General features: G+C 37.3%; 1 protein-coding gene across 1 annotated transcript; it reads left to right on the top strand.

Annotated features, from left to right (window-relative positions):
* Nucleotides 1-216: 216 nt before the first annotated feature.
* On the top strand, nt 217-24,550 carry LOC140232561 (alkaline phosphatase-like). The gene is made up of 9 exons (XM_072312655.1): nt 217-348; nt 2,135-2,358; nt 18,385-18,559; nt 19,380-19,552; nt 20,207-20,411; nt 21,142-21,282; nt 22,155-22,346; nt 23,165-23,299; nt 23,937-24,550. Exons 1-9 carry the CDS (start codon nt 282-284, stop codon nt 24,263-24,265), a joined length of 1,641 nt encoding a protein of 546 aa, XP_072168756.1. The 5' UTR covers nt 217-281; the 3' UTR covers nt 24,266-24,550.

Here is a 24,550-nt window from a genome sequence, read left to right as displayed (position 1 = left end):
TGGCTGCTTAATCGTGCCGGGAACATCGGGACCAGACGATATTTTGGCTGAGAACCGTTCTCGTTTTCACTAGGACTGGAGGTTTTTCGGATTTGAGCATGAGCAGAAGCAAATTTTGCACGCGGCACGCTAAACTAGCGACTGCGTCATGCTTGCAAAAGTTCCCTATTAATTCGTGCACGCAAGAGAGTAAATTCCTTGGCGAGCTGGCAGTACTCAGGGCTACTTCGCTCCTCCTTCCGTCTCGGCAAGAACGTCACAACTGGAGCATTCTCTGCAGGATGGAATATTACTTACCGTTTAAGATTTTCTTATTTTGCTTAATATTCAGGCTCTCAGTCGGTCAAGGTAAGACAATTGTCAATAAATCTCTCGCAGGTTGTTTGGTTTTAGGGTGGCTTTTCTTTTTCTTTTTATTGATGTTGTATATTTTCAATTTATAATTTGCTCATTGAAGAGACATGTTTGTAGATGAATTTACTGGAATTCTATTATGAGATGTCTGCATAGTTTATGGGAGTGTGCGTAGAAGGAAACGAATGGTGTTTTAAGATTAATATGTTTTACTCTACTAGTCAGTGTTTCAATAATGCTACACTCCAAATGAGTATTGCCGTGCCCGCGCTTTTCCTTGTTACTCGTTGTAGCGTGACAAATTTGTTTTAGCATTTAATTATCTCTCACGTTATTGTTCTTTTGCACTGTCAAGCTATTTCTATAGCTTCCATATCATGATGTCATGCAACACCACTACCTAGGACATCAAATGAATCTTAGTTGAAAGACGTTTAAAGTCAATATGATTCTTCAAAATCATCCTACATGAAACTAACATTTTCTACGATTGGAATATCACATAAACTTATTTAACAAGAATATATAAGTAGTATACGTATCTAATAGAAAGTATACTCTAAAATGTTGTTCTCAGTACAGCTCACTGACGTCTTTGATGTGGCTTAGGGAATAAGTCCATGGACTTTTTATTGTGAGATCACTGGTTCCAATGTGATGGAAGTAGTTATGCCCCTGTCCAAGACATCCCTACTCCTTCTGATGGGGCATAATAAGGCACTTAAGAGCTTCTATGCAGTATTGTGGTCGCGCAATGCATCTCAACTCAACTCAACTCAACTCACCTGTATTTTTTTCGGGTTTATCACTGCTGAATCAAGATTAGAATAGCTCAAATATTTAGGCACATCAAACCCAGGCATATGAAAATAGAAAATACTGTAGCATAATCATTATTCCAATCAAACTGCGAATGACAATCAAACTAATCCTGTATAAATGTAAAGCCAATGTTTAATTCAAGCCTAATGAGCATGTATAGACACCAGTACGTTTCCGCATACGATTTCTATATGCTGGGTTGTGTGTGTTTGTGCGTGTGCGTGTGCGTGTATAGAACACTTCTTCTTTGTGATAATTTCTACATCTCTGATGTGTGTGTATGTGTATGATTGTGTGTCATTATTTGCGTGCAATCCTCATGATCCCTCCCCTTAAACAGATAAGACGTGAAAAATAATCTTCTTTTCCCCTCAGATTCAGGTCATAGTTTTCAGTCTTGTTGTGATCCATTGACAGGTAACGCATAATTGGAGCCAATCAAAAGGGTTCTATATTTACTGAGATACTAGGAGAATTGACCACAGATATCGGTAATCAAAAATAATTGAATAATCAATATTTAGACATATTATCTTAAGATCACATTGTTTCCACCGTGTGATATGTAATTAAAAACAAATTAGACTTTATCACTGACTTGGAGGACAGTCAAACTCTGATTAATGATTGATCTTTTGTATAAACAGTGATAAACAATAAATGCTATTTACATAACTATTAACCAAGTCTTAATATGTCCCACAAGCTGTTCTTTATAGTCATTAAAAAAAAAATTGACGAGCTTTTTAGATTGCGATTTCTGTGAATGTGTACATCCCCCTCTCTTATTCTGTCTTCTTATTCTTATTTCTTTCTCACTTCTTCTCTTTCTTCTTCTTCTTCTTTTTCTTCTTCCTTCTTCTTCTTCTTCTCCTCCTCCTCCTCCTCCTTCTTCTTCTTCTTCTTCCTTCTTCTTCTTCTTCTTCTTCTCCTTCTTCTATCCTGATAAACACTCCAGGTGCTGACTACTGGAATAGCCAGGCACAAGCCTCCATCCAAGATGCAATCCGGATGCAGGAGCGGAATACCGACACGGCAAAGAACATCATTCTGTTCTTGGGTGACGGGATGAGCATTGAGACCCTGACAGCGGCCCGGATCCTGAAGGGTCAGCAGGCCGGCTGGCTGGGGGAAGACGCAAAGCTGGCCGTGGAGGAATTCCCACACTTTGGATTGGCGAAGGTGAGGCTTCCCCCACATTATTATTCCTCTATTATGCATTTTGTCTTCATTCAGTTTAATATTTCCACTGCATTCCGATTCAGGGGACGAAAATCCTTTGTCGCGACCCCGTTTCATCTCCCATTCCTCAATCGGCGAACAAGCCATGTATGACAACTAGCACCGAAATGTTTGGTCCAAAACTTAGATGGTCTAGGCCTACTAATATCTCAATCTAATCCCTTCGAATGTCCTGAGTGCTTCAGTGGCGTTTCCTTGTCAAATGGGCATTTCATCGTTCACTCTAATTATCGTACAAGACATTTACTCTAGTTTGTTTGATAGATACTTTATTTTCTGCAAATCAATATACATAAGTTACATAATCATGAACATGTGGGAAATATACAAATTAAGTTTAAAACAGAGTAGTTTGACTTGCATAAACAACGATATAATAGGAAATTAATGATATAATATACAGTATGCATGTCTATGCAGCAGGGATTACAATAACGATTGTAGTTAAGAAGCGATTATGCAGATGGCCGCCATTGTAAGCATTGCTTGAAAAGATGGCCGGCCCGAGGAAAAGGTAGGGACGTACTAGATTCGTAACAATACAATGCGTTATTGTATAGCACATTCAATTCATTGTGGTTTTTTTTTTTTCAATTCAATTCATTTATTTTCAGACTTGTCATTTATGAACATTACAACAGAAATAATAATGCAAGTTCTTTTACCTTGTAAACAATGTGCAGAAAACAAACAATATATATGGTGATAACACAGCAATTGTAATGATAACTGGTCAAAATCGAAATGGGGTTGAACGAAGAGAAGTATGACGGGACCTACATGAAAGCTAGCTTGTTTGGCTGTAAGCCCCGAGTAATCAGTGTTTGTGAAAAAGAAACGGAGAACGGATAGAAGATAAGACCAGGTGATTTAATGGTACCAAATAAGAAAAGCGGGGTATGCCTATATGATAAAAAAAAGGGAAAAAAAAAAACTATTCTTAAATGTGAACCATTACTGTGACCGAGCTATCTTTGGTTTCCAGAATAGAACATGATTTGCATATAAAGCCTACTTTGGTATATACACTATAAACTGTTGTTGCATTATAACTATCACAAGGTTATGATCAGTAAGACACAAAAAGTAACATGTATAGCCATTGATTCATTTGGTGCCTGCCTTCAAGCTCTGGGTAGAAAGTGAGAGAGAGGTAGAAGGAAGGAGGAAGAGAGGGAAACGAAGTAGAGTGTGGAATTGCTATTTATGAATTCGGAGAGCCTGATGGCAAGACCCAAAATGCAATCTGCAGCGTGTTGACAAGAATGTTTGATCGGACAATAACATACCACATTATTACATAAGACATTTATTCAGTGTCTGCAAGATATGCACTCAATAAAGACTCTTTTAATTTGCGTTTACAGGAATATGAAGACGACCAGCTTGATATTTCGGGGGAGAGGTCATTCCAGTATCTGGGGCCTGTATACATCATCGTTTGTTTTTTGTTTTTTTTTTTTTGTTGTTTTTTTTAGCGAAAATTGTTCGAGTATACGTGGAAGGTGAAATGCGTTACTTTGGCGGGTAGGATAATTATGAATCAAATTGTTTTTCCTCAACATGCGAGTAAAAACATCCGGTAACTCCTTGGCAGAAAATTTATACATAAATATGCCGGCGTTGTAACTGAACAGGTCTGATGTTTTCAGTATTTTATTTCTAAAGAATAAATTATTCGTGTGGGACAAATATCCGACATGGTTGATAATTTTGATGGCGCGTTTTTGAATACGGAACAGTATATCAAGAAGATTTCTAGTTGCATTCCCCCACACAAGAATACCATAATTAAGGTACTGAGTAATCAAAGTAGAATAAAGATTAAGCAAAATTTGACTTGGAAAAACACTCTTAAGTTTAATAAGAACACCCCTGTTTTTAGAAAGAATATTACTTAAATAACTAACGTGATATTTCCAAGATAAGTCACTATCAATAAAAAGCCCTAGAAATGTTATACTACTATCTTCATTTAATTCAATTTCATTAAAGTTAATATGAAAAGGAAGGGTTTTAAGACTGTTGCTAAAAGCATACAATGAGTTTTATCAATATTAAGTGACAATTTATTGGCGTATATCCAAGATTGCACAGATTTGAGTTCTTTATTCATTGTGTTAACGAGAGCATAAGGATCTCTGTGTGTAAAAAAAAAACAAACAAAAAAAAAACAGATTGGAGTCGTCAGCAAAACATTTAAAGGAAAGAATTGGCGAGGAACTGGGAAGATCGTTAATGTACAAAATGAACAATAATGGGCCTAATAAGGAGCTCTATGGAACACCACATGAAATTAACTTTAAGTGAGAATCACGGCCATTTATAGTCACAATTGTTTTCTGTTTGATAAATAATCTCAAAACCAGTCCAAAGCCTTCCCACATATACCATAATGTCGTAGCTTTAAAATATCGTAAAAAAATATCGTGGTCAATTGTGTCGAATGCTTTCGAAAAATCAAGAAAAACTCCAATAGTGTGGAAGACTTCATCTATAGCGTGAGCAACTTTATGGATAAAAGTGAGTAAGGCATGGGTCGTATACTGTGGTTTTTCCTAAAACCAAACTGGGAGTTACAAAAAACTTCACACTTATCAAGAAATTTGTGTGTGTGCGTATATTATACCAACCTTTCAAGAAGTTTTGAAAATGAAGTTAACAAAGAAATAGGGCGATAATTTGTCACGGATTCTTTTTGTCCTTTTTTAAAAATTGGTACTACTTTAGCTATTTTCATTTTTTTGAGGAATTATGCCAGTAGATAACGATAAATTAAAAATGTGTGTTAATGGTGAAACTACTTCATTAATGATGTTTTTAAGGAGAAAATTTGTGATTCCGTCACATCCAGAGCTTTACTTTGTGTTCAAATTTTGCGCGATATCTTTGATTTCTTCTTCAATGACTGGTTCGGAAAAAAAAGAGACTGCTGATTCTGGTCTTTTAGAAAGTAATAAAAATCAGTGTTTGAATGCGGAATACTGCTGGCAAGATTAGGTCTTATGCTTACAAAGTATTCATTGAATACTTCTGCCATATCAGCTTGATCTTTAATGTACTTATCATTATTAATGATATGCCTAGGGGGTTCGGTGTTACTTTTAGCGTTCGGCGCTTCATTTATCACCTTCCACGTACTCTTGATGTCACTTTTATGCTTGATAAATTGCTTTGAACAATACATTCGTTTGGCTAAACGTATGGATGATGTAAGAACGTTGCGATAATGCACATACCGAGACCGAGTTCGACTGTTAGGATCACTTATGTATTTATAGAAAAGGGTATTTTTACGGTTAATAGACCTAAGGAGAGATTTTGTGATCCATGGTTTTTTGGAGCCTTTTTACGGTTTGAACGAGTAAATGGCTTAACCCGTTTAGGACGGTTTGCTTTGGCGAGCGAACACCCCCACAGACGGACAGGTTTTCCAAAATCGAGCCCGAACCGAGGGTTACTAAGGGGGTGTGACTTACGATCCCGCTTTACCCAATCATCAAATTGCCGTGTTTGCGGTGTAGGAATCCGCTTTCTGATTGGATGAATAACGACCGCTCATGAATAATAATGTCGCTTCCCTTCGCTATCCGTGTTCGCGCGCGCGGTTTGAACTTCACGTACTCTACGATCACCAATTTACATTCCCTGGTCAACTCAAATGAATAGCGTCTTTTATTATTGGGCACCAGGCTATGCCGAGGGTGTCGCAAATTTCTACTACGTTATTGTCTTGAATTTACTGATTCATGGAGGCAATCGTTTGTTTATGGAAACTGTAATCCGTTGATCACAAGCCTTCAAAGTCTTTCAATGAAAAGCGATCGATCGGAGGATTGTGTACAGGCTTGCGTATTTCCATTACACGACTATAAGACACGGCGAGTAAATCTCGTATTGTGGCGATATCAAAAGCACACGAATCCACTCTTAACTTACTGTTGTTCACAAAATTCCTTACCATATTAGTCAAGGAATTTTGGAAACAGAAGGAAGTTTATTTATTGTATACAACGTTTGAAAATCTGTAACACCTTGTTTGTCCTGCTACGTGTACTTGTGTCCAAATACAAAGCTCGCGTGTCTGTAACAGAAGCACGTGGCTTTATTTCAACACTAGGCAAACCATCAACGATGTAATATCACAAGTAGAATTGGTGGTACTGATTTATCAAAGTCGAATTTCGTAATAGAATAACGTCCACTTGAGTTTATTTCTTGGTTCTGTTTCAGTAATTCCCATAAAGTTGACAAGAGCCTGGAATGTTCAATATTCAAATAAATCTTTGCATCTTTCTAACTTTCTTTGAGACGAATAAATATGCATAATCCACGCTTGCGCGATACCTGCCATCCCCTGAAGAAGTCTGTATAAAGAAGTTTGCTTCCTGAAATTATCAGTCGTGACTACCTACAAATTTCGATTATGCGACTTATAATAGGTTTTCATGGGATGCATAAAAGAGATCACCGAGTGGATTTGTGAGTTTATTATCGGGGTTTGATGCTGCCATTTTTCTGTGCGATCTTACGATTCCCTTACAACTTCAACGTAATGTCGGGAAGATATTATTCACTATGTATCAAGTGAAATGAGATTTCACACAGTGATACAAGACATATATTTAATTATTATAAAAAGTAATCACCAACCTAAATGAGTATCGTTAATTCTTACATAGAAAAAAAAAACAAAAAAACCTAAGAATCAAACACCGGTCATGTTCAAGCCAGTTGACAGAACATGTATGAGCTCTTCAGATGAAACATGGGAGTCTATACGATGAGAAGAAAAAAAGGAGAGAAAAATAGGTTGGTCATCTAAATTTTGTTTGATGGACGGTAGATAATAATAAAAAATGAAAAGATTTTTGCAAACGTAATGTAAAATTATACAAGATGAGGTTTGCCTACAACCTGTGTTTTGGTAATATCTTTCTACGTTTTATATATGTATACATATTATGTATATATATACATATATATATATATATATATATACACATATATACATATATATATATACATTTATAAATTTTATGGGCAGAGTATCTTGGAGAAGAGATCATCACCATCAATGATTATGTTCAATCTACAGGTTTGTATATGGGAATGAAGAAGGGGATAGCTGGAAAGGAAAGTGATGAGATGTAATGAGATAAAATGAAGGAGAACTAATTGAGACAAATGTATTACAAAGGAAGAGCAAAACGGCAAAAAAAAAAAGGCAAAAGAGTACAACATTATGCACAGATTTTGCAGTCACTTTTTGTGTACGTTTGCCTTCCAATTTCGTAGTTACGTATGAATTCAAAATAGCCAACAAAAAAGAAAAAAAAAAGGAGATAGCGCCATGAAGATGTTCATTCAACCTCGTTTGCCTTTCACTATGTCCTATCACTTCAAAAAATGTAGCATTAGCACAATTCAAATTAGAATGCCCATCGAGAATTCAGATTCGCATCAATGTGAGAGAGCGGCTTTTCAAACAGGGTCGCAGGTGAGCATTTTTCGAGTTTGTCGGAGAAGTTTATTCATATTAGAAACAAAAAGGTTGGCCACCCGGCAGCTGATAGAAGAAGACGACATGACCATGGGAGAACGGCGAGCACATGCCACACAAGCTTGAAGGTCTAAAATCATTACATCACTTCAGAAAATAACGAAAAGACGATATGTTTGCTGAAATAAACGACATTTCTCCCGACATTCTTCGATCTCTCATAGCAGACGGTTAATTTTGCTGAAATGATCTTCTCTTATGTCATGAGTGTAAATCAACATTTGCTTTGTTGTGTATACCAGTCATCCCCCGATAAAAGACAGAAAATGAAGTACTATTCTCATTCAATAAGCATAATGTATAAAGGAAACGAGCATTTGCTGCAATCGTTTATGAATATGAAAATGCTGCAATGCGATTTCACAAAGTCTAAAGGAATGAATTCAAGTAGGTGTACCTAAATACAGAGATGTATAATGCAATTATTATGAAAAATACGCAGCCACGATAAGTGCATTAACCACTTCAATAGCAGCATGAAAATATTTGATCACATCAATATATGAGATGGACAAGAACATTTCATGCTTTTATTGCTTGAAATATGCTCCTAAACAATTATATAATATTGACTGGCCCTGAGGGAGGTACCAGAAAATATTGCCCAAACTAAAAGCATATTGCCCGAGTCGAAGACGAGGGCAATATGTTTTCAGTGAGGGCAATATTTATCTGGTACCTCCCGAAAGAAAGGCCAGTCAATATCATAATTATTACCTATCCCCCTAGGTAAATAAAGAAAATATGTAAATACGGCTATACACTATATATGATACAGATCAAGCCACATTTGACTACCTGTAGACCATCAACATGTTGAATAATTGCAAAATTGTTCATCAATGTATATCATTCAACTCCAACTTCAAAGATACATGTAGTTGTAACAGGCAAACTTCAAACTTCTGAACGTTCTTGCACTTTATTTTTACTTCTCTGTTAAAAGTTTGAGAGTTGTAAAACTGATGGTCACTGTGCAATTACTGATCACAAATGGACTAGTCATTGCCTAGTGCTGCTGTAAGTAGTCGACCTTGTATGAGTTGATTTATCAGCGTTCTTCTGCGGTGCGTGTAACTGACACCCTGGACGTCCTGGAATGTTTTCTTTTCGTGGTCGATCGGTGGGGAGAGAGATTCCACTCTTTCTCTTCCCACCTCCCCAAACCGAAAGATTGCACTGTTTGAACATACTGTTACTGTTACCATGGAGCTACCAAGCTCCATGCTGTTACGCAGCGACGTGGCGATTTGTGTACGGTGTGTGTAACCGACACGCAGCAACGTCGCGAACCCGGCAGAGGCGAACGAATATTGCTTGCTGACCTTTTAACCCTGCAAAATATCAACTGCTGACCTTTAACCCTGCAAAATATCAACTGCAATTGCCTCGCAAAACTACCTCGTATAGGTAATAATGTACAATGTTCAATTGAAGCGACGGGTTATCACATCTCCGTCTCTCGCAAAACTGAATCATCACTTCGCAAATTTGGAGTGCTTTCAACAAATTTAGATTAAAAAAAAAAAGTTTATTTTTTAAGGCATGAGTTACCATATTCTACTGACTATAAATCGATTGAGCTACAAAACGGTAGTGTGTTGCTAAAACCATTGTTACTCGATGATCGCGAAATCATTTGACTTGTGAACTTCCGAAAGAGATGGACTGAAAAACCCAGATTTCTAAACGTATAAATAATTGACAGAGCGACTATAGCCGAAAATTAGCATATTATGAAGAATTCATACAAAACTAGAACCAAGAAAGACTAAACAGTCGAAATCACCGTTGTCGGTATCGTCGTAATATGGGATGTAATTTTATTTTGACTGCCTCTTTGAAATGCTGCAAACATCAAATACTGAACATCATAATTTTTATTTGTTAATTCTAAGCGTATGAGAGAGAGAGAAAAAAAAAACTTCTGCCGTATGTCTTGTTTCTCGCTTTATTGCAGCGTATGTCATTGTCGAAGTTTAAATTCTGTAATACATGTTCGTAACAAGTACATGAGAACTTGCACATTCGATTCCCAACAACCATAAAATCATTGGGATCCGTAAAAGCGGTTACGTAATACATACGAAGCACATCACTATAATGCATTCTATGGACCGGTGCAAAAAAAAATGAGACTGTCTGTAATCGGCCTTTGAACTTCTCTATTATGCTCATAATCCCCGACTTTTCAGATGGCGTCTACGAGTGCGTCTAGGAATGTTTTTGTATCAACATCCTGTCTATTCATGGAGGTACAATGTAACCTGATACTCTGGCCACCTGGTCTATTCAAAGTGTTCTTGCATATAACAGTCGCACATGTTACGCTGTGTTTCACCATGATGAATATAATTATAAGACCCCATAGTGGCAATATCGGCTCTTGCATTGTATCAAAATAATGAATATTATACAGTATATCCTCAATTTGGTTCGTTGGCCGAGTAGATTTGTTGAACGATCTTATAACATAATCACGCTGACATTCATAAGTATGAGAGAGGGGAAAAAAGCTTCAAGCAACATCGAAGTTGAGTTTCTCAAACCAATCTTCCATTTGAGTTTGTTTCTTGGTTTTGTTTCAACAATTTTCATAATGTTGACAAGAGCCTGATGGGATGTTCAATATTTAAATAAATCATTGCATCTTTCTTGCAATCTTTGACAGCTAATGGTGACTAAACCATGCCAACTCCATGCATTTTTGTATAAAGACGTTTGCTTTCTGAAATTATCCATCATGACTGCCTCTAGATTTCGACCATAATTATATGACTTAGGTTTCCATGGGATGAATAAAGGAGATCAACGAGCGCATTTGTAAGTTTACTTTCGGGTTTTATGTTGCAAATTTTATGTGCAATCATGATTCCCTTACAACTCTACCGTAATGGCGGGAAGGTATTGTTCACTGCACATCACTTGAAATTAAATGTCACACAGTGATATGATAATCATCAGCAAACGGGATACATTATTGTTATATATATATATATATATATATATATATATATATATATAATTCTATAAAACACCTGTTCAAGTCAGTTGATGGAACATTTATGAGCTCTTCCGGTCTGCAAACGAAACATCGGAGTTTATGCGATAAGAAGAAAGATTGAGAGATGGAGAGACAGAAAAAAATAGGTTGATCTTCTAAATTTAGTTCCATGGACGGTAATCTGAACACACTTTTGCAAACGAAATGAAATATTATACACGGCTAGGTTTGCCTATAATCTGTGTTATGGTGATATCTTATTAGATTATATATAACAATACGGGCAACGTATCTTCGAAAAGTGATCGCCACCATCAATGGGGATATTCAATCTAGACAATTAATTGTAGATGATGGGAATGAAGAAGTGGATAGCTGGAAAGGAAAGCAATGAGATGCAATGAGATAAAACGAAGGAGCACTAATCGAGGCAAATGTATTACAAAGGAAGAGCAAAACGGCATATTCGAGTGTTCAAAATGGTTCAACATTATGCAAAGATTTTGCAGTCATGTTGTGTGTGTGTGTGTGTGTGTGTGTGTACGTTTGTCTTCTAATTTCACAGTTAGGTAATTCAAAATCGCCTATACAAAAAAGAAAAAAAAAGATAGCGCAATGAAGATGTTCATTCAATCTCAGTTTCCTTTCACTATATCTTATCAATTCAAAAAAAAAAAAACACCGTAGCCTTAACACAATTCAAATTAGAATGTCCATTGAGAATTCAAGTTCGTCTCAATGTGAGAGAGCGTCTTTTCAAACAGGGTCGCAGGTGAGCATTCCCGAGTTCGACGGAGAAGTTCATTCAATTTAGCAACAAAAAAGGTTGGCCATCCAGCAGCTGTAGAAGAAGCCGACATGATCATGGAAGTATGGCAAGCACAAGCCACACAGGCTTGAAGGCCTGAAGTTATTACATCACTTCAGAAAATAAGGAAAAGACATTTCTCCTGGCATTCTTTGATATCTCATAACAGACGGCTAATTTTGCTGAAATGATCATCTCTTATGTCATGAGTGTAAATCAATATTTGTTTTATTGTGTATACCAGTCACCCCCCCCCCCCCGATAAAAGACAAAAACAAAAATGAAGTACTAACAATCTCATTCAATAAGCATAATGTATAAAGGAAACGAGCATTTGTTGCAAATGTTTATGAATAATAATGCTGCAATGCGATTTCACGAAGTCTAATGGAATGAATGAATGTAGGCATACCTAAATGCAGAGATATACGTAGATATATATTAAAAAATACACAGGCACGATAAGCGCATAAATTACTTCAATAGCAGCATGAAAAAAAAAAATGATTACATCGATAAACATGAGATTAGACAAGAACATTTCATGCTTTTATTGCCCGAAATACCTTGCTCCTAAACAAAGCGTTCAATTGAAGCGATATGGTGATCACATCTCCGTCTGTCGCAAAATCGAATCACCACTTCGCAAATTTGGAGCGCTTTCTAAAATTAAAAAAAAAAAAAAAAAAAATCGGTTTTCTCGGTATAAGTTGTCATACTTGATTGATTATGAATGGATTGAACTCAATGATCAAAAACAAAATTGACTCGTGCACTTACGAAAGAAGTGGACTGAAAACACCTCAGACTTCTAAATGTATAAATAATTGACAGAGCGACTATAGCCGAAAATTAGCATATTATGAGGAATTCATACAGAACTAGAACAAAAAAAGACTAAACAGTCGACATCACCATCGTCGGTATCATCGTAATATGGGATATTATGTTATTTTGACTGCTTCTTTGAAATGCTGCAAACATCAAATACCGAACATCATAAATTGGCGAATGCTAAGCGTATGAGAGAAAAAAAAAATGCCATATTATGTCTTGCTTACTCGCTTTATTGCAGCGTATTTCGCTGTCGAAGTTTAAATTCTATACATATATGTTGGTAACCATGGTAACAACCACATGAGAACTTGCACATTCGCTTCCCAACAACCATAAAATCATTGGGGTCCGCAAAAGCGATTACGTAATACATACGAAGCACATCACTGTAATGCATTCTATGGACCGGTTCAGAAAAAAAGAGACTGTCTGTAATCGGCCTTTGAACTCCTCTATTATGCTCATAATCCCCGACTTTTCAGATGGCGTCTACGAGCGCGTCTATGAATGTTTTTGTATCAACATCCTGTCTATTCAAGGAGGTACAACGTAACCTGATACTCTGGCCACCTGGTCTATTCAAAGTGTTCTTGCCCAAAAAAAAAAAAAAAAACACGCGCATAATAGGCTGTGTTTTACCATGATGAATATATTAAGACCCCATAGTGGCAATATCGGCTCTTGCGTTGTATAAATATTTTACAGTCCTCTATTTGGTTCGTTGGCCAGGTAGATTTTTTGAATGATCTTATAGCATAATCAGGCTGTCATTCATAAGCATGACAGAAAAGAAAAAAAAAACCAAAACAAACAAACAAACTTCAAGCATCATCAAAGTTGAGTTTCGCAGACCAATCTTTCATTTGAGTTTGTTTCCTGGTTTTGTTTCAGCAAATATTTTTGCCATAATATTGACAAGAGCCTGATGGGATGTTCAATATTCAAATAAATCACTGCATCTTTCTTGCTGTTTTTGACAACTGATGATGACTAAATCTGAAAAATCCATGCTCTTGCGGTACCTGCCATCGACACTGAAGTTTTTGTGTATAAAGAAGTTTGCTTTCTGAAATTATCCATCATGACTGCCTACAGATATGACTTAGGTTTCCATGGGATAAATAAAAGATATCAACGAGCGCATTTGTGATTTGACTGTTGGGGTTTAAATGCTGCCAATTTTGCTAGTGCAATCTTACAATTGACTTATAACTCTATCGTACTGCCTGGAAGATATTGCTCATCACGAATCACATGAAATAAGATTTCACACAGTGATAAGACATAAGTTATTCATCATAATAATAAAAAGTCATCACTAACAGGAAAGATGATTGTTTTGATGAATATGTATATTTATGAGGTCTTCCGGTCTTCAGGCGAAACATTGGAGTCTATGCGATAAGAAGAAAGATTGAGAGATAGAGAGAGAGAAAAAAAAATAGGCTGGTCTTCTAAATTATGTTTGATGGATGTATTCCGAACAGTCTTTTGCAAACGAAATGTAATATTATACACAGCTTGGTTTGCCTATAAAATTTGTGTTATGGCATGTATGGTAACATCTTTTTAGATTGTGTGTATATATTCATAATACAGGCAAAGTATCTTCGAGAAGTGATCGTCACCATCAATGATAATATTCAATCCATACATTTGTAGGTGATAATGAAGAATTGGATTACGGGAAAGAGAGGGAGAGAGATGGAAAGGGGGGCGGGAGAAAAATGGTGGTCTTCTAAATTTTGTTTGGTGGATGGTAATCCGATCACACTTTTGTAATCGAAATGTAATGTTACACACGGCTAGGTTTGCCTGTCTGTGTTATGGTAATATCTTTTTAGATTATATATATATATATAATAAATATATATATATATATATATATATATATATATATATATATATATATATATATATATATATATATATAACGGGCAAAATATCTTAGAGAAGTGACCGCCACCATCAATGATATAACAAATCTATACGTTTGTAGACGGGAATGAAGTGGAAAGCTGGAAAGGAAAGTGATGAAATGTAATGAGATAGAATGAAGGAGCACTAATCGAAGCAAATGTATCATAAAGGGAAAGCAAAATGGCAAACTTAGTTTACAAAATAGTACATTATACAAGATTTTGCAGTCGTTTTTTTTTGCGTATGTTTGTCTTTCAATTTCATAGTTAGGTAATTGATAATCGCCAACAAAAAATAATTATGGTTTCATGAAGATGATCATTCGGCTTTGTTTTCCTTTCGCTTTATCCTATCACTTCAAAAATGTAGCATGAACACACTTCAATTTAGAATGCCAATCGAGAACTCACATTCGTCGCTATGTGAGTGAGGTTTTTTGTTGTTGTTTTTGTTTCAAACAGAGTCGCAGGTAGCATTTCCGAATTCGTCGGAGAAGTTCATTCAATTTAGCAACAAAAGGTCGGCCACCTGAAAGCTGAAGAAGTCGGCATGATCATGGAAGAATGGCGAGCACATGCCACACACGCTTGAAGGCCTAACATCGTTACACACTTCAAAAAATAAGGAAAAGACAACAATATGTTTGTTGAAATTACACCATTTCTCCCGACATTCTTCGATCTCTCATAGCAGAGGGCTAATTCCCCTGAAATGATCTTCTCTTCTGTCAAGAGTGTAAATCAATAATATTTCATTGTGTATACCAATCATCCCCCGATAAAAGACAGAAAATACAGTACTTTTCTCATTCAATATGCATAATGCATAAAGCAAACGAGCATTATTTGCTGCAATCGTTTATGAATATCAAAATGCTGCAACGCGATTTCACGAAGTCTATAATTCGATTGAAAGCATGTACCTAAATGCAGAGGTAGATAGAGAGAAGACACATGCACAATAACGGCTTAAACCACTTTGGTGATAGCATTAAAACATTAATTACATCAAATAAAGAGAAGAGCATTTCGTACTTTTATTGCTCGAAATACCTTACTCCCAAAAAGTCGAGAGCTACAATTGAAGCGCTCCATAATCACATCACATCACATCACATCGCAGAATTGAATGACCGCTTCGCAAATTTTGAGCGTTTTCTACAAATTTGAATGAAAAGTAGATTTTTTTTTTCGGCATGAGTTGTCATATCCGATTGACTGAAAATGGATTGAACTACAACCAGTGGCATTTGGCTAAAATCCTTGCAATTCAATGATAGTAAAAACATTTTGACTTATGAACTTACGAAAGAAATGGACTAAAAAAACCCAGATTTCTAAACGTTTATCGAGCGACTGCAGCCGAAAATAAGCATATTAAAAGAATTCATACAAAAAATAGAAATACAGACTAAACAGTCGAAATCACCATTGTCACTATCAACGTAATATGGGATATTATTATATCAAATATACTTTTTAGAACGGCTGCAAATACCAGATACCGATCGGTTTTTGTTTTTTTTTTTCATAGACAATTTCTTGCAAATGCTATAAACGTCTGAGAGAAAACTTGTGCCATGTGTCTTGTTTATTCGCTTTATTGCAGCGCATTTCGTTGTTGCATTTTAATTTCTATGATAAATTGATGTTTGGAACATGCACATGAGAACTTGCACATTCAATTCCCAACAACCATAAAGTTATGGTTACATATACATACGAAGCACATCGCTAACATTCATTCTATATGGACCGGTACAGAAACGAAAAGACTGTCGGCAATCACGCAAAAGATTTACTTTTGAATTTATTCAATTCGCCGAGTTTTGGTAAATCCCAGGACTCGGTAGCGGAAGAGGAAGGCCAACATTTCATGCCAATAATGGTAAGCAGGTTGCCATGCCGAGATGGCTTTCATAGAAAATCCATAAGTACGACATTACATTACTGATATAACACGAAGTAGTATGCCGCAATACTTTATCATGTAAATGTGTGCTAATAAGGTAGGTGCGTGCACGCAACGGTCTTGACCGCCGCACGCACGCTTTTCACTTGAGTGTGGCAATTTGCATACCGATGCAAATGAGATCGCCAGAGCGTGCGGCTGGTCGCTCGTCATTGGTCAGTTTCCCGACCGTTGCGAAGGTCTGAATGTCGTGAAAATTGCACTCATGTTGTCAATATTTTGCTTGTTTATAGACATGAGATATGACCAATCATTACAAAATGTACACAGATGGCAACTTTGATGTATGTAGTCCCACAAAATGTAAATCATTTTTAACATAGGCATCGTATTGTTGGCGAAATTCTAAGTTTAAAAATGCCTGTTCATTTCACTCTCTCAGCCCGAGTATACTCGGGACCAGTCCACAGCCTGGAAAACGTCAGCCCGAGTATACTCGGGACACGTCCTAAACGGGTTAACGGGTATAATGGAATTGTATGTGGATGATAGTATTTGTGAAAAATGTTCAAAAGCTAAGTTTGCATCGCTTTGGTTATTACCAATATAGATTGACCAATTAGCGGATCTTAGTCTCTCCCTAAGTCTATTAAGATTAGTTTCTGACGTTTCTCAGAAACCAGAATTGGGCGAATAAGAAAGGCATTAATTATGTTAAAATTGGGCATAACAGCGAAAATCGGAAAATGATCGGATACATCAGACACTATTACACCAAACTCGGTATTGGAAAGGGAACTTTTAACAAAAATGTTGTCAATTAGAGTAGCTGTGACATCAGAAATTCGAGTGGGCTTCTTTATGAGAGGTGAAAAAGACTCGGATAACATCAAGTTTAGAAAATCTTGGCATGTAGAGTTGGTATGACAATCTAAAGGATAAAATTAAAGTCACCCATGATAAAACAACTCTTACTCTCAAAATATGTATCAGCTAAAAGTGCGGATAATGATTCAATAAATTCAGTGGGGTTTGTATTTGGAGGTCTGTATATTTCACCTACAACAATACTTTTTCTATTTGGAACCCTTTCGATGAAAATACTCTCAATAACTTCAGACATTGAACTGAGTTCGTCTAAGAGTTCATAATTCAAATTCTGAGTGACGTAAAGCCCAACTCCGCCTTTTTTTACCTGCCCTGTTGTTAGTCAAAAGTGTGAAACCATCAATGGTAAATAGTGAAGAAGGTGATGTTTCCTTTAACCAGGTTTCACTGATTCCGATAACTTGACTATCAAACTTAACTTGATTCACGAACATATTGAATTGATCAAAGTTTTTGTTTATACTCCTTATGTTAAAGTGTGAAATAAAAAAATTGGTTTGGATTTGAATGAGATAATGAAATTATGTCATCTTCAATGTGGTATTCTGTGGGTGGCATTTGAGGACTTGTGTCGTTTACATCAGAATCAAGTATCAGTTCGTGAGCTTGTGAGTTCAAAAAAGTAATTATATCAGGGTTATCACCTTCTTCACTATTTGTTGCATGTACGGGTACATCCTCTTTGTCTGGTGCATGAGCAGACATAACAACAATTTCATTATTCATATTATGCACACTATTTGACTTAGCCATTGTCAAAAAAGTATCATAACATTCTACCATAATTAAAAAGAACATCGTTTGTTCTATCACATTTGAATTTGCATCTGTTATTGTAACCTATATCATTATATTATCTAAAATTTGTGAAACATGCGAAACTCTGATATTTCATGATATTGTAATTCATATGTAAGTTAGATAAAGATTTAATTCTTTTGCTTGTTTTTCTTGGATGGATTGGAGCTTTAGCAGCAGCAACTCTTTTCGTACAGGTTAAAATAGATGCTAACGAGAATTTCTTCACTTTCATAGACGTACTCGACAAACCGCCAAGTACCCGACTCGGCCGCGACAGCCACGGCCTACTTGTGCGGTGTGAAGACGAAGACTGGAGTCTTGGGAATCGACGACCGCGTCGAAAGAGGCGATTGCCTATCGTCGTTAGGGGGCGAAGTCCAGTCCATTCTCGAAATGGCGCAGGAAGCTGGTAAGGCGTTTACATTTCTTGAATGCTTCTTTCGCGAAGCGTGCCTGAGGCGTTATGTTCTTTTATGATATATGTATTTTCAGTCTTTTTGCTGTGGTAAAAAGCGTCTTGAACATTTAATCAGAATAGAAAATGGTGCTATAGAAATTGTATGTATGTCTGTTTTTGGAATGCCCGTCCGTTCGTTCATTCGTCCTACATTGTGTTATTGCGACTGAAGGAAAAAAGTAGAAGAAACGATCAGTGAATGTGTGTTTTGTTTTGTTTTGTTTTGTTTTTGTCGTAGGTATAACTGACATAGGTGTATATACTCCGTGAGGTGTTCGTTCATTAGCTGATTAGACATTCTTCAGCACTATGAACAACTCATTATGTACAACCTGAAGACGAATGCACCCATCATTGTCTGAGATTTCATTTATACATGTATATATATATTTTTTTTTTTTCGGGGGGGGGGGGGGTGGTATTTCATTTGGAGAGATTGATGTCTTACCGGTTACGCCTCCATCCTTCTCACCATTGCATTCATGTCTTTGTTTGTTGTTGGGTTTGTTTGCTTGTTTGTTTGTTTTTTTTTTGGGGGGGGAGGGGTTACCACATGCATTTAATAGGGGGATTTAAGTTTCTACCCCTCTTTGACAGCCAACAAAATAACAATTACATCGTAAGGCAGTTGATTAATGTCACAAATTGAAATGTGAATTATATCTCTTGAGTGATATAGGCAAGATGTAATGGATGACATTGTTGTGCCATTTTCTTCTCAGGTGGCAAGTTCTTTGATATTTTACGGTCATAACGTTATCTTTGTTCATAGGGAAGTCGGTTGGGTTTGTTACGACCACTACTGTGACACATGCATCGCCTGGCGCCCTCTACGCTAAGGTTCCAGACAGGGAATGGCAGTCGGACATGTCGATTCCGAGGGATCAGCGTGGGCTGGGCTGCATCGATATGGCCCAACAGTTCGTCAACAATAACAACATTCAGGTTCGACCTTCACCCTGTTCACACCCCTCGTGTCTACCACATTCAGTATGGGTGAAAGAGACATGTTTAATGCCATACATAGGGCCTATTGCAAAAAGCAGGATCCAAAACTCGCAACGTTCATAAGCATTCGCGGCTCAGTGAGATACCACTTCGGTAATGCTCTCTACTTTACCCATATAACTGGACCCAGTATCATAAGAGTCTTGTAATTCTATGTAACATTTATCTACTCGCCTTTAGCGTCGACATTGTGAAAGACAACAATAATTTGCAATATGACTGCAATTTCCGGTAACACAAAGGCAAGGTTTATAATAATATGATAAGGAACAGTGCAAAACAAGAACAGACTGCTACAAGAAGACATCTATTAACGCCATCACTTAGAATAAAGACAATACAATGTTTATTTTGTGAAGTCAATGATAAAGAAGTTTAAGGGTAAGTGTTCAAAAGCTTTTTTAGCTTTTGTATAATCATCTTATATTATATCAAAGTGAAATAAATTAAAATGAATTGATCAAAGCTGAACAATACCTCAGTCGTTGTTGCTTTTTTGTTGGAAGCATGATTGTAATTTCTTCTAGAAATAGATATGTAGGCTCCCTTTCTCTCTTCTTTAAAAAAAAATTAAAATAAAACAAACCGAAGGTTGCCTTGGGAGGTGGAAGGAGACAGTTCCTCAGCAGAGCGGATCGGGATCCGGAATATCCGAGTATACCCGGTACCCGTATCGATGGGAGAAACCTGATCCAGGAGTGGATCATCAACAAACCGGATCCGAGTAAGGCGAAGTATGTCTGGAATGAACCGGACTTCGCTGCGATTGATCCGGAAGAAACTGATTATCTAATCGGTAAGTCATTATGGTTTTTATTTGTGGTGATCTGATGGCGTCAAGTTAACTGTCGACCGATATGACTGTGATTTGACTTCATGTTGTCAATTCATCACTTTTTACAAAGACAGAATGATAATCATAACGTTGGTGGAAATCTTACTTCAATTACATGTAGTTACAATAATTGTAGATACTTACAGTTCTTAAGTCCTGAATGTTACAACCATGCTCTTCAAGATAGAAATTATGAATAGCAATTTTAAGCTACCACTATTTGAGATGAATTATTAATCATTATTGTGCAAAGCGAGAAAACATTGTCGCACTTTGACCACTATAGGAAAACCTAATGGGCTATTCAGCGTTAAAATAAGATTTCACGGAACATAACTTGAAGTCGCCTAATCAAGAACAGTGAATATCAATTCCTTTGGATTTGACACAGTTGGTATCATAACAAGCGACATACCATATTACCAAATCTACATTTGAGTTATTTGAATGTCGTACCCACTGCAGGATCAAATTGTTATTCATTCTGACATTAAGGAACAAAACTGTGTCGACGCATATTTCTTCAGTGAGCGATCATTACCAAAAATGCCGTGAATGTAAAAACTTATGCTACTTGCCATTAGGATCTCGGTGGTATGAGAAACAATCCACAGCACTGATGACGTCACAAAAAGATTCCAAAGGTTCGATTTCACTTCCCGTCTCTCCCTTTTTGGACTTGACTCTATAGGCCTTTTCTCCTACAACCTGATGTCTTTCGACATCCTGCGTCAAAACGACTCTGGCGGGGAACCAAGCATCGCGGAAATGACGGACAAGGCGATCCGAATCCTACGGAAGAACCCGAACGGATACTTTCTCTTCGTTGAGGGTATAATAAGTTGACACTCCACCATTCCCTTCTTTAACTCACTTAATCTATTCTTATTTAACAATGTATACATTCATTCATTCATTCATTCATTCATTCATTTTATATTGATAGATTGATGTCCAAATCAGCTAATGACTCGTACACGATCACAGTTCATAATTCCGAAGGTTAATTATTCCGGAAATGATTATGAGGTTCGTTATCCCGTAGATTCTCTCATTCGAAAATGAAACGAGGTTCGTTATTCCGGAGGTTAATAATCCGAAAATGAAAAAAAAAAAAAAGGTTCGCAAACCTGAAACGAAATGAGGTTCTATTTCCGAAGGTTCATTTGTACGCACCTTCTTTTCATTTTCGGATTAACGAAACTTCGAAACAACGAACATACGAACTAACGAATCGTCGTACACAGGGGCTTATGCAAACACAGGGCAATTGCACTCAAAAGATGACGACTGTAGATGGGAAGAGAATGTAGAGAATGTTCCATCCAGAGTGTGGGATTTTAGAATTAGAAGTCGAGAGCAAGTTTTTCCTATCGATGGTGAAACACATATAGGATTATTATTGCCGGTTTTGTTCCCTGGGATAAATAATTTCTTCAATTCATTAAATTCATTTATTTATTTTTTTTTTCATTCTTCTTTTTTTTTCAACAAAACATAACGCATAATAAATTTGGAATTACATCATAAACATAAACATTCAACTTTGCAAAAGATAAATGATACAGATAAACAAAAGAATGCATACTGGCAAAAAAAAATACAAAGTTATGCTTTACTTGAGGAAAAAAAAAGAATTGAGAGGTCCACTAAAAAGCAAGCTTGTATGTTGTGAACCACTCTTCTCCCTTTGTCCCATGGCAGGCGGTAGAATCGACCATGGTCATCACTTCGGCATTGCCAACCTTGCCCTTACTGAGACCGTAGCAATGGACAAGGCTATCGACGTTGCTCTGGACATGGTCAACACCGAGGACACATTGGTCATGGTCACTTCCGACCACGCCCATACTTTCAAGATTGCAGGCTACGCCCAGAGGGGGAATCCCATACTTGGTATACCTCAAGTATTGACTATTTCAGATGTAATGTGCACTAAGAAGCAAGGAAGCATAGATGACCCCCCCCCCCCCCAACACACACACATACACACACCAAAAAGGAAATGCTTTTAAGCGTCAGCAAAACTTGAAAATTCATTGATACTTGTCTTTTCTCTCATTTAATTGCCCCGAGTTAAATATGCGCCAGTGAGTTTGGAACTATTCATTATCGCCATCACCTTATATCAGTGAGACTTGTTTCAAAGATAAACCTGAACGCTGTGGCTCAGAGGTTGTTTGTTTCATGCTTTGGTAGTATGGCAAATTATTACCTGCTTCTATGACAGCGCTGTGATTATTTTCTTCTTCCTTAAAGTTGAGTTCCATGTGTCCACTGTAGTTGATATGAGAAATAACTTATAACTCAAAACTCCGTGTCCATGTAAATGCTTTCATGCCAAAACGTTTTTTCCCCTCTATATTATAGTAATACGATGCATTCATACACCTCATGTGTGGTGTTTCCAAGTTGACCCCAACTGTATCGAACCAACTTACAGGCAGGAAATTGAGATTGCCTTGAATTATCTGGTACTGCAATTGCCAGGTCGTGTTACAGTGACCTCACTTCTCTCTTAAAAACACACACACACACACACACACACACACACACACACACACACACACACACACACACACACAATAATATCACTTCAGAGATTGTGGTGGGTAATTATCATTGCTTGATATGCAGAAAACGCTGCACGTAGCCCTAAATTGATCTTTATCGTCTGATGTGATGGACCTTTGTTCCTTGGCTCTACGCTGCAGGTCTCGCAGAAGATCGGGCTCTGGACTATGGTTCGTACACAACTCTCGGCTATATGAACGGACCTGGCGCGATCGTGTCAAGTTTGTCTTATCGCGTCCTTGGACGACGCCCTCGTGCGACGGAGAGCAGATCTGGTAATACGCACCACCGTACTGTTCTTCTTCTCCATCATCACCATCATCATCATTATCTTCACCATCTTCTTCTTCTTCCTCATCTCCTTCTACTTCTTCTTCTTCGTTTATTCCTCTTTTCTCCTTCTTCTTCTTCCTCCTCCTCCTCTTCCTTCTCCTTCTTCTTTTTCTTCTTATTCTTTTTCTTCTTCTTCTTTTTCTTTTTTTTTCTTCATGATTTTCTTCTTCTTCTTCCTTCTCTTTCTCTCTTCCTTTTTCTCTGGTAGAAAATTCATTTAACTAATACACTGTTACTGGGAACTATAGGTATCATTTCGGCTGACAAGTGCACTGAAAAAAAAAAACCAAACAGCCACATCTTAGACCTAATGTGAAAAAGGAACAAAACAATGTGATATAACGAAGCATCTTGAATAAATGCCAAATGTAGAGCTGTATTATCAGTTAAAGTGATATATTTTTGTGGATAAGGGGAGTGTAAATACATTATCATACGCCGTGCCCACACCACTCAACGCAAAACAAAAACCGAGAGTCTCTTTTTCATTTCCTCCTTGTTCTTCTTTTTCATTCTTTCTCCTATCTCCCGTCTAATATCCCCACCTCCACCTCTCTAATTTCTCCCTCATTGTTACAGAGAGAAAACTGTACTTCCAGCAGGCGCTCGTGCCAAAGTTCACGGAGACTCACGGCGGTGACGACGTAGCAATCTTCGCCGTGGGGCCAATGTCTCACCTCGTTCACGGAGTTCACGAGCAAAACTACGTCATGCACGTCATGCAGAGGGCGGCCTGTCTGGGTACGTACGCTGACGACTGCGCTGGAGGCATTGATGGCGGAAGCGCGATCGGTGTCGACACGATTGGAATCTATTCCGCTGGGCACTCTCTGAGCGCGAGCCACGGCGCCTGCGCCTTTGCGATTCTCGTGGTGGCGCTGTTTCGTATCCTCCGACAGTTTCTCTGAATAGGAATAGGGCAACGACACGATCATATCCCACAGCTTGATAATGGTCTTCTCTTTTTCGTGTCTTACAACAGTCACTCGCTTTAAGTCGTAGCATACTCCTGCGCAGCTTTGATTTAAAAAACAACAACAATGCGTGATATCTTGTCCAAGCAATGGGTGTAATGACATAATTAGCTTTCAATGTTCCATTATACTAGTACTCTACTTATATTTTGAAAAAGAGTACAGCCTGCATGAACCTCTTGTTTGACTTCTAACTTACGGTTTGAAGCTTGCCCAAAA

The sequence above is a fragment of the Diadema setosum genome, chromosome 9, assembly GCF_964275005.1.
Source record: "Diadema setosum chromosome 9, eeDiaSeto1, whole genome shotgun sequence".
Taxonomy (NCBI): Eukaryota; Metazoa; Echinodermata; class Echinoidea; order Diadematoida; family Diadematidae; genus Diadema; species Diadema setosum.
This window is presented reverse-complemented; position numbering and strand designations above follow the sequence as displayed.